The sequence below is a fragment of the Nerophis lumbriciformis genome, linkage group LG08 (genome assembly GCF_033978685.3).
Source record: "Nerophis lumbriciformis linkage group LG08, RoL_Nlum_v2.1, whole genome shotgun sequence".
Classification (NCBI taxonomy): domain Eukaryota; kingdom Metazoa; phylum Chordata; class Actinopteri; order Syngnathiformes; family Syngnathidae; genus Nerophis; species Nerophis lumbriciformis.
Window position 1 is genome coordinate 8,278,665 of NC_084555.2, and position 15,822 is coordinate 8,294,486.

The 15,822-nt window shown below is 39.3% G+C and overlaps 1 protein-coding gene across 1 annotated transcript in view; it reads right to left on the reverse strand.

Annotated features, from left to right (window-relative positions):
* The window catches only part of asap3 (ArfGAP with SH3 domain, ankyrin repeat and PH domain 3), a 72,436-nt gene that overhangs the window by 28,247 nt on the left and 28,367 nt on the right, over positions 1–15,822 (reverse strand). The window contains exons 5-9 of the mRNA XM_061968199.2: positions 13,333–13,382; positions 13,125–13,242; positions 11,606–11,691; positions 11,289–11,364; positions 2,231–2,317 (exon numbers count right to left, since the gene is read on the reverse strand). Coding sequence (XP_061824183.2) covers positions 2,231–2,317; positions 11,289–11,364; positions 11,606–11,691; positions 13,125–13,242; positions 13,333–13,382 — 417 coding nt within the window. The remainder of the gene's footprint in view (positions 1–2,230; positions 2,318–11,288; positions 11,365–11,605; positions 11,692–13,124; positions 13,243–13,332; positions 13,383–15,822) is intronic.

Here is a 15,822-nt window from a genome sequence, read left to right on the forward strand (position 1 = left end):
TTTTTACCGAGAAGATGTGATTTTTTTCATCATAAAATTTAAAATGTATTCTCATAAATGGTAAATGGGTTATACTTGCCTTTCTACCTTCAAGGTACTCAAAGCACTTTGACACTATTTCCGCATTCACACATTCACACACACATTCACACACTGATGGCGGGAGCTGCCATGCAAGGCCCTAACCACGACCCATCAGGAGCAAGGGTGAAATGTCTTGCTCAAGGACACAACAGACATGCCGGGGATCGAACCAGAAACCCTAAGGTTGCTGGCACGTCATTATACAGCTATCCAAATTGCTATTATTAGCTACCAACACCTAATGCTAATGTGCGAGCATGTGTTACATACGTACGTAATAACGTCATTATGTAGAAGAAGCCGTGAGAAGGCGAGATATACTACGTAAAATACATTGGAAAGATGACGCCCTCTAGGCATCTGTGTACATATTGCAAACAGCCCCTTTAAATTGAGTAAAATTTAGGGACACTATTTATTTTTCAAGCCGATAGACAACTTCTTGCTTCTTAAAGGGGAACGGCACTTTTAAAAAACGTTGCCTATTGTTCACAATCATTAATCGGATGGATTTTTTATTTTTTATTTTTTTTATTAGAGGTCCTCTATTCCGCCCATAGAACCCAATAAAAAAAACATACAAAAACTGCCAACAATACTCCATTTATATTTCGTGATTTGAATATTAAAAAAGCATTAGGGATATTGTTAATATAATTACTAACGCGGACGATCTATGTATATGTGAATACTGCTGTTTCCTCGCTTCCCTGCTCTTTGGAAGTTTATTGTAGCTCATAAATCATGCCTGTGGGGCTTAGGACGTATTTCGAGAAGTTGGTACACTTTGACATCCAATATAGAACGACACCTAAACACCCTTGGTGACCCCCGCCCCCCTTGTTTTTTCGCGAGGATTATGATTATGATCTAAATGGACATATATGAATGTCCTAGCAGTCGGCGTTGCGCAGTAAGTGATGATTTATTATGTTTGTTGGCTCTTATGAAGTGAGTAATCTGTGATGAAGAAAAAATAAATGCATTTTAAGCATACGTATGCCTGAAATGATCAAAATACATAAATATTAAATGTTATTATGGATGTGCCCGTTACTACATTACATATACCGTATTTTTCGGAGTATAAGTCACACCGGAGTATAAGTCGCACCTGCCGAAAATGCATAATAAAGAAGGAAAAAAAAACATATATAAATCGCACTATGAAAAAAACTGCGACTTATAGTCCGAAAAATACGATACTTACAGTGTGTATACAAAACCTTCATGGAGGTGTTTGGATGTTTTAAGGGCTTTATAGGCAGAAAAGAGCAGCTCCCATAAGCTCCATTGTAAGCACACTTTTGCTCAAATGTATTAATTAAAATGCATTTAAAAAAACATCCACCATCATGTCTTTCATAATGATTGTGAACATAAGCAAATTTACAAAAAAAAGTGCAGTTCTCCTTTAAGACTAATATTGATAACCGATATTGATTGATTGAAACTTTTATTAGTAGATTGCACAGTTCAGAACATATTCCGTACAATTGACCACTAAATGGTAACACCCGAATACGTTTTTCAACTTGTTTAAGTCAGGGTCCACGTAATCAATTCATGATAACGTTATATCTATTAATTTAATAAATTAAGATTGCAGTTTTTGCGCATCTCTCTAAACAGATGGCTTTAGAGCAGCTTCTTTACCAGCGCTAGTCTATTTTTAGGATTTCAAAACATTGTCATAGTGATGCTGGCGTTTCATGTGTATGATAAAGTGTTGTGTTTTTTTCCTATCCTTACAGAATGTTTGGAGAACATTTGGTGAATAATACAATGCAAACAGTCATGTTTGTTTACACTGAGCAACGGAGATGTTTACGATAAATCGAGTAAAGGAGCGCTTGATTTGCTCATCTTCACCTACCTACAGCACAGTATGTATAATCTCGCCTCGTTGGGGGATTTTTAAATTTTATTTTAGATGAATTAGATTTGAAAATTATCAGATTTATCGTTTTGACATAACTTATCACATCTGATATTTACCCAGCACCTACACTTTTTTTGGCACAAAAGCAAAAAAAAAAGTTTCTTCTTGTACGACTTTATTCTCGTAAAGTTGCAACATTTTTTCCTCAAACGATACTTTTTCCAAAATGCTCTATATGGGGTCGTCACGTTTGTAATGACTTACCTCTTTGCCGTCCACCTGCAGCAGCAAACGAAGAGAATCTCTCAGCTGTGTAAGCTTTTTGACGTCTTCGTCCTGGTCTAATCGCACCTACAACACAAACCCAACAGCACCACAACAAATAAATCTGTTAGGGACAGCATATTTATAACAGGGATGATAACAAGCCACCAATTCAACAGTAAAATGGATGTGTATATAGGGATGGGTACCGTTCACATTTGAACCATTAGTGTACCAATTCTCGACGTTATTGAATCCCATCTTACTCAACAGTACCATTTTTCCATACTTTTGTGTGTGTTAATATTGTTTTTGATAAAGACTCCGAAATATTTTTTTTATTGCAACATATAAAAACGAGCTGCTGCCCAGTTGTTCTATAGTGTTTAACTATCACATTTATGAATCCAATTTGCAAGTATGACATTAAGTTGCAAATACAGTTGCAAGCCTAAGACATTAAATGGCTAGTGTATGGTTTATGGTGTTTTGCTTTGTTTTTTTGTTGTGCCCTAAAAAGTAGTTTATTGCTGGGTTACCGTTTTTCTTCTTTGTGGCTTAATTCACATGATGGTCAAGCAGCTTTGGCGTAGCATTAAAACAAGTGAGAGTGAGTGTAACGTTTGAGCGGAAAATGCCATATTGCTGTTCTGTACTTGGGTGTTCAAGTCATTCAAACAGAGAGATAGGAAAGAGCTTTCATAGAGTCCCGAAAGAAGTGGTTCATAAAGGTAATTAAGTCAGGGAAGAAAAAAAAGTGTGTCGAAGGAGATGGCGCTTAAAAATATAACATTCATCATCTTGTAGAACACAATCTATGCTTGTGTCTGCAGCAATCACTTTGTAAAATGTTTGTTTGAAAATGTTTTCGTGATGCAATCGTGTTTATTCTCTACTATATTAGTAGTGTTTGATAGCGGAATTAAACGTAAAGAAAGGACTAGAGATCACATTAGTTTGTGTTTTATTGTGGTTGCTATGCCTAAATATAACTAGGAGACCTGGTTGTTCAAATACACTTAAGCCATGTTAAGTCTTAGTAATAAATATAGTGATTATTGGTCCAATGCACCGTATTTTCGTTGTCGATTTTCATAACAGAAACTAAAAGCTTATTGTTTTTGTGCAGGAAAGCAAAGTGCTTTATTCGACACGAATGACCACATTAAAGCGTCTTTGGTGATATTTGTTAGCATCAAGAAAATATCCTTAATAGTATTAACAAACTAGATGAATACATCTCTCGTAGGCTCAACAGCATATACCGAATCTTGATATCGCTAGCAAACATTGCTGAACAGCAGGGACATTTATAGCAAAATAATGAGACAAAATATGAACTTCACACCATAAAAACAACTGCAGACATGAATTGTAGATGACAGACTAATATTTGTAGCAGGAAATCAACAGAAAACAAACTTATCCTTTTTCTCATTAGTGTCACGATCACAGCAGCACGGCACTCCTTATGTCAATCAAATACAGTACTTTCAACTTTGTCTTTCACCTATCAATGCTTAACTTGTGGACCCCTTCATGTAAAGACATGATGCGCCTTCAATCTTTTCTTCTTGAAATCCAATTGTGAGGGTCAAATGAAGTGAGGTCGTAGCAAACAGTAAACATATTGGTGATGACGAATGGTTAAACAATCTTTAAAAGATAAAGTAAATCTGAACAGCCGATATGGGCATCTACTTCAACTATATGATTTGCCTGAGAAGCTGGACAGGACAAAAAAAAAAAAAAAAAATCTTAAAAAAAAAAAAAAAATGTCTTAAGAGTGTATACATCCAATCCATCCCATTTTAAATATTTGTTTATGATTGCTTATATAATTGCTTCTAAACCTTACAATATACGCCCAAATTTGCACTGATGCAGGTAAATAAACAGTAGCCCAACGGGAGTCTACACCATTGCCCGAAACCCACAGTGCCTCTGGTTCAAGTGATTGCAACCCACCAATACTGTACGTTTTGTACTTATTACGCACCAGCTGTGATTATAACGTGCATCTGAGTTGGAGTTTTCGTTAACAAATTTGGAGGTGTTGAAATCGCCATGTAAAATCGCTAATGCTAATCAGTAGCATGTCAACAGCAAAGTCAATGTATATTAACATCAAGCTAGCGCATTTTTGGAAAAGTGGAGCCTTACTTTACTTGCGTTGGAGAGTTTTCTTAAGTCAATTTTTTTGCTGGCATTGAAAATTGCAACATTACCTAGAGGCAGTTTGGCTGAGTTTGCTCTCAATGCTGCCGGAGTGATCGCCAAGTGCCAAAGTGCAAAAATGCCAGCTGAGTCGCTCGGACCAGCGAGATTCAGTTGGTGCAAAAAAGTACCGTATTCGCTACCCATCCTTACGTGTGTATTGATCCTAATCTTTAGAATCCTCAATCCCCACCTTCTACCATCCTAGTCACGTCCGTTGTGTCCTTGGGCAAGACACTTCACCCTTGCTCCTGATGGGTGCTGGTTTGCGCCTTGCATGGCAGATCTCCCGCCATCAGTGTGTGAATGTGTGTGTGAATGGGTGAATGTGGAAATAGTGTCAAAGCGCTTTGAGTACATTGAAGGTAGAAAAGCGCTATACAAGTATAACCCATTTATTATTATTTATTATCTTTTTAAGGTTTTTTCCTTAGTGTTGCTATTCAATGGCCACAAAATATGCCAAGCAACTAGTGTCATGCTAAAAAAAGTGTTTGGTACTCCATTGATTCTTTCATAATAAAAACGCCATTGAGTGATTGCATCAGGGACCACATCTTGATTTGTTTCCTAAAAAGTGAGGGGGAGGAGGTTATCTTAGTAGTTAAGAGCTTTGCGTCACGGTCCCCAGTAATGCAGACCAGACTGAGAAGCGGGGTGTGTCGCGCCCACACTGAACACGCTTGTTTCTCAAATTGCGAGCAACTGTAGCGTGACTCATGCGGTGTCCGACACGAGTCCGTTCAACGGAAACACCTCAGCCGTTTTCCCTATGAAAGATGGCGCGCACTGATATGACTTGTTGACGAGTCTTAACGAAGACGTGCTAGACCTGTGCCAAACCAGAAAAACATGTAGCCTCTAAACTGTTTCTGTCCATCCATTCATCCATCCACCTCGCCAGGGCAGGTTTGAGCAGAGCGGGACAAGTTGAAGTATGAAGCATTAGAGATGCTTTCATTTTCAACAAACAGGAGAAGTATTTACTCCATTAGCCGTTGTGGTTCCTTTGGTCGGTTGTTTTGGAAAACAAACAGTGGAAAATTTCCGTGTGAGGTTCTACAAACCCCTTGGGATTTAGGAACCGAATTTGGTAAATGATCATGATGCTGTGTTTCAAAATGTTTATTTTCTTTCTCTTATTATTAGCATGCTTTTAGTGTGCTTAAAGGGGAACATTATCACCAGACCTATGTAAGCGTCAATATATATCTTGATGTTGCAGAAAAAAGACCATATATTTTTTTAACAGATTTCCGAACTCTAAATGGGTGAATTTTGGCGAATTAAACGCCTTTCTATTATTCGCTCTCGGAGCGATGACGTCACAACGTGACGTCACATCGGGAAGCAATCCGCCATTTTCTCAAACACAGAGTCAAATCAGCTCTGTTATTTTCCGTTTTTTCGACTGTTTTCCGTACCTTGGAGACATCATTCCTCGTCGGTGTGTTGTCGGAGGGTGTAACAACACGAACAGGGACGGATTCAAGTTGCACCAGTGGCCCAAAGATGCGAAAGTGGCAAGAAATTGGACGTTTGTTCCGCACACTTTAACGACGAAAGCTATGCTACGACAGAGATGGCAAGAATGTGTGGATATCCTGCGACACTTAAAGCAGATGCATTTCCAACGATAAAGTCAAAGAAATCTGCCGCCAGACCCCCATTGAATCTGCCGGAGTGTGTGAGCAATTCAGGGACAAAGGACCTCGGTAGCACGGCAAGCAATGGCGGCAGTTTTTTTCCCGCAGACGAGCGAGCTAAACCCCCTGGATGTCTTGGCTCACACCGTCCCTTATGCCACCGAAGATGATCAAGAGAAGAATATCGACCCTAGCTTCCCTGGCCTGCTGACATCAACTCCAAAACTGGACAGATCAGCTTTCAGGAAAAGAGAGCGGATGAGGGTATGTCTACAGAATATATTCATTGATGAAAATTGGGCTGTCTGCACTCTCAAAGTGCATGTTGTTACCAAATGTATTTCATATGCTGTAAACCTAGTTCATAGTTGTTAGTTTCCTTTAATGCCAAACAAACACATACCAATCGTTGGTTAGAAGGCGATCGCCGAATTCGTCCTCGCTTTCTCCCGTGTCGCTGGCTGTCGTGTCGTTTTCGTCGGTTTCGCTTGCATACGGTTCAAACCGATATGGCTCAATAGCTTCAGTTTCTTCTTCAATTTCGTTTTCGCTACCTGCCTCCACACTACAACCATCCGTTTCAATACATGCGTAATCTGTTGAATCGCTTAAGCCGCTGAAATCCGAGTCTGAATCCGAGCTAATGTCGCTATAGCTTGCTGTTCTATGCGCCATGTTTGTTTGTGTTGGCATCACTATGTGACGTCACAGGAAAATGGACGGGTGTATATCAGTGACGTGCAGTCACTAGAGGAAGGATCATGGAAAGAAAAAAAATGTAAAAAGAAAAAAAATTAATTAAATTGTTATATGTATCCAGTGATTATACTATACATTTAACTTCACCGGTTTTAGATTATTTTTATTCAAAATCGCTGAATTTTAGTTTAGTTAGCTGAGGTATATAATGTACAGTGTATTTTGTCAACAACTGTATGTGTGTAAAGTATTTCTTGTGCTGAGCGATCATAAAACTGCTGCGAAGACGCACTGGCTGAGGCTCGCGTAACCCCGCCTCCTGGTGCTGGTTAAGGCACCTTCGCCGCAGACTGCACCTCCCGACGAGAGCGCCACACCAACCAAACCCCACACCCAAACCCTCCACGTGCAAGACCGAATCCACCCAAAAAAAGTCACTTAACAAGAAGCCAAAAAGTGCAAAAACAACATTGCTCGCGCCGGAGGAGCCGTGAACGGCTGCAAGGATTTCATATTTCATTCATTCACAACTCCTCCAACACGAACACCACTGTTCCCGCACTTATAAGTAAAGGTAAGACCATAATAACGTTTTTTTTATTAAATGTGCTTTTTTGTGTGCTACAGTTTGTATGTGTAAAGTTAAAGTTAAGTTAAAGCAGGGGCGTCACTAGCTTTTAAGGACAGGGGGGGCTTTGCCCCCAGGAGATGCACAGGATGCGAGCGAATGTTACGCACGAGCACAAAACTTCACAAACGACTGACAAAGACTTAGAAATTATTCATTGTTATTATTTTTTTTTTTTTTAAATGCACGGGACGAAATGAAATGCTCCCCGGGACGATGGCTTTTAACCATATATTTTCTTTTTCTTTTTATGTATTTATTCATTTTACATTTTATATTAAATGTCTTGGTTTTTCCTCCCTCTGAAAATCCTATTAAATGTTTAACAAGCCATCCTATAATAATAAAACAGCTATTAATGTAACAATACAATAAAACAAATATATTTAATGATGTTTTTTTCATTATTTTAACAATAGGCTAATGTATATTACTTTATATAGATTCTACAAAAAACACAAAACTTAAAAAATAAATGATTTACAATTGCACACACAAGGTTTTGTGCAGCTTCACTCATTGTAAAGGAAGATAATGTGCTTCGTACACCTGCAGGACCGCAAGCAAGGTCGCAGAGAAAATGCGGGCTGGAATTTGAGTGATGTGGGCATTAGCTATATGAACAAGTGGAATGGATTGGATACCGACGCACGAAAGGGGCTCTCTACCTTACGCTACGAAGTGAGGGGAAACTGAGTGAATAATAACAGGTTATATGATTATTTATTTAAACTCATATTTGGGCCACTTTATAATGAATATGTCGGCATTTATTTGTAAAAAAAAAACAAAAAACACCAAATTATTTAGGGGGGCTTAAGAATATTTTAGGGGGGCTTGAGCCCCCCTAAAATAAGCCTAACAACGCCAATGAGTTAAAGTACCAATGATTGTCACACACACTAGGTGTGGTGAAATTTGTCCTCTGCATTTGACCCATCCCCTTGATCACCCCCTGGGATGTGAGGGGAGCAGTGGGCAGCAGCGGCGCCGCGCCCGGGAATAATTGTTGGTGACTTAACCCCCAATTCCAACCCTTGATGCTGAGTGCCAAGCAGGGAAGAATGCTGGTATGAGCTTTTAAACATAACCCGTTAACTGCTGCCAATCAAATGGTGAATAAGATACTCTTTAGGGTTCATATGTTTGTAAATCTGACTGTGATGAAGTCAGTGCCTCACCAGTCATGAACCTCACCGCACGTCACTGGTGTATATAACGATGGTTAAAATCAGGCACTTTGAAGCTTTTTTTAGGGATATTGCGTGATGGGTAAAATTTTGAAAAAAACTTCGAAAAATAAAATAAGCCACTGGGAACTGATTTTTAATGGTTTTAACCCTTCTGAAATTGTGATAATGTTCCCCTTTAATAGCAGCAGCATCACACAGAGGTTTGTCCTGAAAATCCTAGCAAATAATTTTTTCTCTGATTGTCTGTTTTTTGCAAGATTTAGGAGGAAGAGAAAGTGAGAGCAGAAGAAAATACTAAGAGAATTGTCCTACACGGATATTGACATGATACCAGCACAAATCAAACATGTTTGGACTAATTTGTAGTATGGAATGTTAGGAAATGCTTTATCAGCGAAATTTACTCAAAGAACTATGGTAGGTATGAAAAACTAACCTATTGGAATGGAAATTGTACAATTCTACACAATAATTAAGTTTTTCACTTGAATGATGGGGGCACGTTTATTACTGAATACTTTCTAACACACTTCTGCCTTGAAGACTTAATATTTGTAAGTAATATGCAACTGTAATTATTTGATACTTCACAAATGACTTTTAGACTGCAGTGTTGTTTGTCTGCTATCGCATGCTTAGCTGTTGTATAACTGCATGCTTCTAGAAGCCTATAGCCTACGGTGTTTACCTTTTGTAAATGCCATCCATCCATCCATTTTCTAATGACTCCACTAAAATAAAATAAAAAACAAACGTGTGCTTTTTGGAGGACATTTAGGTGTTAACTGGCTGTCTAGTTTTGCAAAATAAACCCGTTGCAGAACTGTTTGTATTGGAGCGCCTACATCAGAGATTTTAGATTTAAGCCGATACTTAATTTTTTTGCTGATATCAGACCGATATTCGATATCAATATAGGATCGGGACACCCCCCACTTTTTATACCTGATAAAATGACTGAACAATTTTAAGTACCGGTAATCATGAGGGGTTAATTGTGTTAAAAAAAATTATTTAGATGAATAATGATTAATTCGCATTATACCACTAACACTGACAGCTCTGAATGTACAAAACCCAAAACCAGTGAAGTTGGCACTTTGTGTAATTCGTAAATAAAAACAGAATACAATGACTTGCAAATCCTTTTCAGCTTATATTCAATTGAATGGACTGCAAAGACAAGATAATGTTCGAACTGAGAAACAAATAATAATTAACTTAGAATTTAATGGCAGCAACACGTTGCAAAAAAAGTTGGCACAGGGGTATTTTTACCACTGTGTTACATGGCCTTTCCTTTTAACAACACTCAGTAAACGTTTGGGAACTAAGGAGACCAATTTTTGAAGCTTTTCAGGTGGAATTATTTCCCATTCTTGCTTGATGTGCAGCTTAAGTTGTACAACAGTCCGGGGTCTCCGTTGTCGTATTTTAAGATTCATAATGCGCCACACATTTTCAATAGGAGACAGATCTGGACTACAGGCATGCCAGTCGAGTATCCGCACTCTTTTACTACGAAGCCACGCTGTTGTAACACGTGGCTTGGCATTGTCTTGCTCAAATAATGATAACGTTGTTTGGATGGCAACATATGTTGCTCCAAAACCTGTATGTACCTTTCAGCATTAATGGTGCCTTCACAGATGTGTAAGTTACCCATGTCTTGGGCACTAATACACCCCCATACCATCACAGATGCTGGCTTTTGAACTTTCCATCTATAACAATCCGGATGGTTCTTTTCCTCTTTGACCTGGAGGACACAACGTCCACAATTTCCAAAAACAATTTGAAATGTGGACTCGTCAGACTACAGAACACTTTTCCACTTTGCTTCAGTCCATCTTGGATGAGTTCAGGCCCAGCGAAGCCAGCGGAGTTTCTGGGTGTTGTTAATAAATGGCTTTCACTTTGCATTGTAGAATTTTAACTTCCACTTACAGATGTAGCAACCAACTGTTACTGACACTGGTTTTCTGAAGTGTTCCTGAGCCCATGTGGTGATATTCTTTACACACTGATGTCGCTTTTTGATGCAGTACTGCCTGAGGGATCGAAGGTCTGTAATATAATCAGTGCAGTGATTTCTCCAGATTCGCTGAACCTTTTGATATTAGAGACCTTAGATGGTGAAATCCCTAAATTCCTGGCAATAGCTCGTTGAGAAAAGTTGTTCTTAAACTGTTTGACAATTTTCTCACGCATTTGTTCACTAAGTGGTGACCCTCGCCCCATCATTGTTTGTGAATGACTGAGCATTTTATGGAAGCTGCTTTAATACCCTAGCATGGCACCCATCTGTTCCCAATTAGCCTGTTCACCTGTGGGATGTTCAAAATAAGTGTTTGGTGAGCATTCCTCAACTTTCGCAGTCTTTTTTGCCACTTGTGCCAGCTTTTTTGAAACATGTTGCAGGCATCAATTTCCAAATGAGCTAATATTTGCAAAAAATACCAAAGTTTTCCAGTGCGAACGTTAAGTATCTTGTCTTTGCAGTCTATTCAATTGAATATAGGTTGGAAATTATTTGCAAATCATTGTATTCTGTTTTTATTTACGATTTACACGATGTGCAAATTTCACAGGTTTTTGGTTTTGTAATATAATCTTTGAAACGTGTCCAAAGGTGTGGTGAACATAAAAACATGCACAAAGCAACTGTTTGTTACCGTGTGAACAGACGAGGCAAGCTTCTCCACAAAGGGAGCGAGACTCTCTGCAGCTTTTAGCCCGTCCTGAAAGAAGCTGAGGGCAGGAGGAGGAGGAGACGGGGGTGGGGGGTGAAGAGTGAATCACGGTGTCACTTCATTCCAAACAACATCACATGCTGGAACAGCTCACTTAAAAAAAACATATGGGTATGGTTCCAGTTGGCATGGTTAGCTGTGCAAAAATGCCACTTTCCCATGCCAAAAGAAACATTCATTTGACACTCAGAAAAGAAATGGAAAGTGCTAAGGCAAAACACAAAAAGGTTTCCACGGACCTCAGCTGGGCCTGAAAGAACTTGATGAGGCTCTGGATGAGATCTGGGCCTTGACGGACCTTCAACTCTTGGATCTTTAAAAGGTACTGAGAACATGGAAACAAAACACAACAAACTTAATATGTTAAATCATATATACCACCACATGTGGCACATGTAGACACAGGAGCATTTGGTTGTAGAACACTACAATATACTGTGTGTATATATGCTCCAGCACTATGGAATGCCCTCCCGGTAACAATTAGAGATGCTACCTCAGTAGAAACATTTAAGTCCCATCTCAAAACTCATTTGTATACTCTAGCCTTTGAATAGCCCCCCTTTTTTTTAGACCAGTTGATCTGCCGTTTCTTTTCTTTTCTCCTCTGCTCCCCCCTATCCCTTGTGGAGGGGAAGACACACAGATCCGGTGGCCATGGATGGGGTGCTGGCTGTCCGGGGTCGGGACCCGGGGTGGACCGCTCGCCTGTATATTGGTTGGGAACATCTCTGCGCTGCTGACCCGTCTCCGCTCGGGATGGTTTCCTGCTGACCCCACTGTGGACTGGACTCTTACTGTTATGCTGGATCCACTATGGACTGGACTCTCACAATATTATGTTAGACCCACTCGACATCCATTGCATTCGTTCTCCCTAGAGGGGGGGGGTTACCCACATATGCGGTCCTCTCCAAGGTTTCTCATAGTCATTCACATCGACGTCCCACTGGGGTGAGTTTTTCCTTGCCCTTATGTGGGCTATACCGAGGATGTCGTTGTGGCTTGTGCAGCCCTTTGAGACACTTGTGATTTAGGGCTATATAAATAAACATTGATTGATTGATTGATTGATATGTGGTTCTCCCCGTGACTGCGGGGGTTCCCTCCGGGTAGTCCGGCTTTCTCCCACCTCCAAAGACATGCACCTGGGGATAGGTTGATTGGCAACACTAAATTGGTCCTAGAGTGTGAATGTGAGTGTGAATGTTGTCTGTCTATCTGTGTTGGCCCTGCGATGAGGTGGCGACTTGTCCAGGGTGTACCCCGAATGCAGCTGAGATAGGCTCCAGCACCCCCCGAGACCCCAAAAGGGACAAGTGGTAGAAAATGTATGGACACTACAATACAGTATATCCCACTGGGAATTTTCCTATCATTTAAACCAAGGGTGTCCACACTTTTTCTAACAAGGGTCAGACACTGAAAAAACAAAAAGACGCTAAAACCAATCCAATGCAAATATAAAGGCAACAAATTATTGTTTGTATCCTAACATAACATATATCAGCTGAGTGTTTAGTTATGCATTGTGCACTGAGTCATAAAACAAGCTTTTTTGAATCAATGACTCCAACTTTTTGACAATCGTGCAGGACGCAGCCAACTGGAACCCCGCCTCAACATCTTCTTCCCATTAAACTGATCATGAGGGATTACAGTATGCGGTCACAGTTGGAAGTCTTTCGAAGGAAGACCACCCATATGGGGTAGCTCAGTTATGTGCAAGGTGTGCATTAGCGCAGTGTTTGGTCTCACCTCGCACATCTGTAGCTGAAAAGTTCTCCTCTCCCTTTCCATGTCCTCGCCTCCGTCTGATCCCTCTGTCCTGATCAGCTGCCTGTTTTTCTCCTTGCGCTCCTTTTCCAGCTTTGCTCTAAATATTTGTATTGGCATTAATTTAATCATTGGAGAAACTAAACAATAAAGTTAAATGTTAAGGAAATGAGGTTAGAGGTTTGATTACATTTTTAGGTCATACTCCTTCCAACTCCTCTCCATCTGTTTCTTCAGCTCCTGAGGAAACACATTAAAAAAGCACAACATTTATTAAAACACAGGGGTGCAAGGTCAGACCCAAGCAGTATTTTCCAAAAACGTTTTATATTTTTTCGCTGGAAACAGTTTCATTTGTTGTATTTGTTAGCAAAGACTATAAAAATGGGACCCATCACCTCCCTGCTTGGCACTCCGCATCAAGGATTGAAATTGTGGGTTAAATCATCAAAAATGATTCCCGGGCGCGGCCACCGCTGCTGCTCACTGCTCCCCTCACCTCCCAGGGGGTGATTAAGGGTGATGGGTCAAATGCAGAAAATAATTTCGCCACAACTAGTGTGTGTGTGACAATCATTGGTACTTTAACTTTTTTTTTTTAACTAAAATTGGGCAAATTCTGTATGTAATGGCTTTCTGTGCAGATTCGTAATGCATTGCACACTATCACCATCACCAGGCCTGGAGTGGAATAGTGTTGAGTACATCTTGCAAATGTTAAAATGTACAACATTAAAAGGGGAATTGCACTTTCTTTGGAGTTTTGCTTATCGTTCACAATCATTATGAGACAAGAACAGGATTCAATAGGATTTTAAAGATGACAAAAAAACGCTTGCAAAATGCAGCTAATGGGAGTCACAATTGCAGTCTTCAAAGCACTCTAAAACAACTTCAAAACCCTCCGTCAACGTTTTATATACACACTGCAGGTTTCTATATAATGTAATAACATACATTTTTATAAAAATATATAATATGTTCAATATTTACCATATTTTGGTCATTTTTATGCATTACCGGAACTTTATTCCTCAGCGCATTTATTTCTGTTTCCATTGCAGCGCACTTCCGACTTCCAGCAACAAATGTGTGTTCCTACTTCCGGAAACAAACGCGAGTGTGTTCTAATTATGGCAGACTTAGTAACGGACAACAAAGACGACTATTTTTGGACAAATGAGTATTCACAACCTTATCTTTTTTTAAGCTGAACATACAAAGGATGAACTGCTGCTTATAGAAGCAAGCACAAACAGAGGGTGAAACGTTGGAGCAGACGGAAGTTATAGCTAGGAAAGTAAAATCTCTTCCGATTACAACATCTTTAGCTTCTTACTTAAGCAACAAACAAAAGCAAAAACTACATACAAAGTACAGATTCATGATGTAATACACACAACAGGATTGGAATACAATAGTAGTAATAGAATTTTCAACAATAAGCATGAAAAGAGCAAAAAATAGTTTATCGTTTCGTCTTCTGTTTTTCCTATGTACTGTTTTACCCTAGCCGCTAAGATAGGAAAGAAATCTTTAACTTCTTAGCTTAGCAATAAACATTAGATCAAATTATGCAAAATCTCCTTAAAATAATTTTGATACAGATTCATGTGATACACACTTTTGCCACCTAGAGCACTTGAGTGGAATTCTATTGATCCCATCTCGCAACTGTTCAAATTTACGACATAAAAAATTCATCAATTACAAGTTACAAAAGCGTTTGTTTTTTATTATTTTCCTTTTCTTACGTGCAGATTTACGCTAACCCCAAGATCGGAAAGAAAAAACCCCTGCCTTTTATAGCGACTTTAGCATCTTATCTTAGCTAAATCAGACAATAACCAAATTCACAGAATTCAAATTTTGAAAATACATATATGTTTCTGAAATCGCACAAAACTTTAGCGTTTGATCCAGTGATCCGTGAATGACTTCACGGATCTTCAGTTTAGTGAGCATCAAAAGGATTCATTCACGCGTTTGGCCTTTTCGGGGCCTTTTCGTGCCACTCGTTCTTCAGTGTTTACATAGAGTACATGTCATCATTGACTTGTTTGACAATTTGAAACATTTCAAAATGTTACTTAAACCGTTCCCAATACAGACAGCTGATAGAGGTAGTATAATGGCCATAGCTCGACTCTGGAACTTTTTCCATGACTTTCCATTGGATTTTAATTTCAACGGACTAGTGTCTAAGTAATCAATAAATGTAAATATTAAGTTGGAAGTAGAAGAAAATCTCCAATCTGACATCATTTTCCGGTTCTACAGAGTGTCATTCAGGTTGTGCTTTAACCACCAACTAGTGCGCAATCTGGCTTAACCGGCTTCTCACAACACAAAAGCATTGATGCACAGCTTTGAAATGCGCTGTGTTTTAATACAGCACATTAATACAGCACAAAGACAGTAGCTGACACATGCATTAGCTCACTATTGCTCGTCTGTCGCCATGGTGACTCAAACAGTCAAACAGAACGCAGGATGTATTTGCGTGGAACAATGTTTGCTTTATTTGTTCATTCATCTGTATAAACAATCATATATCATCCACTGTATAAATAATAGGCTCTGACGGGGGGAATTACAGTCTAGCAGATGTTTTATTATCATAAGAGGCATCGCTTTAAGACAATTAATCTACATAAACAAACCTTTTTTGATGGTTTAA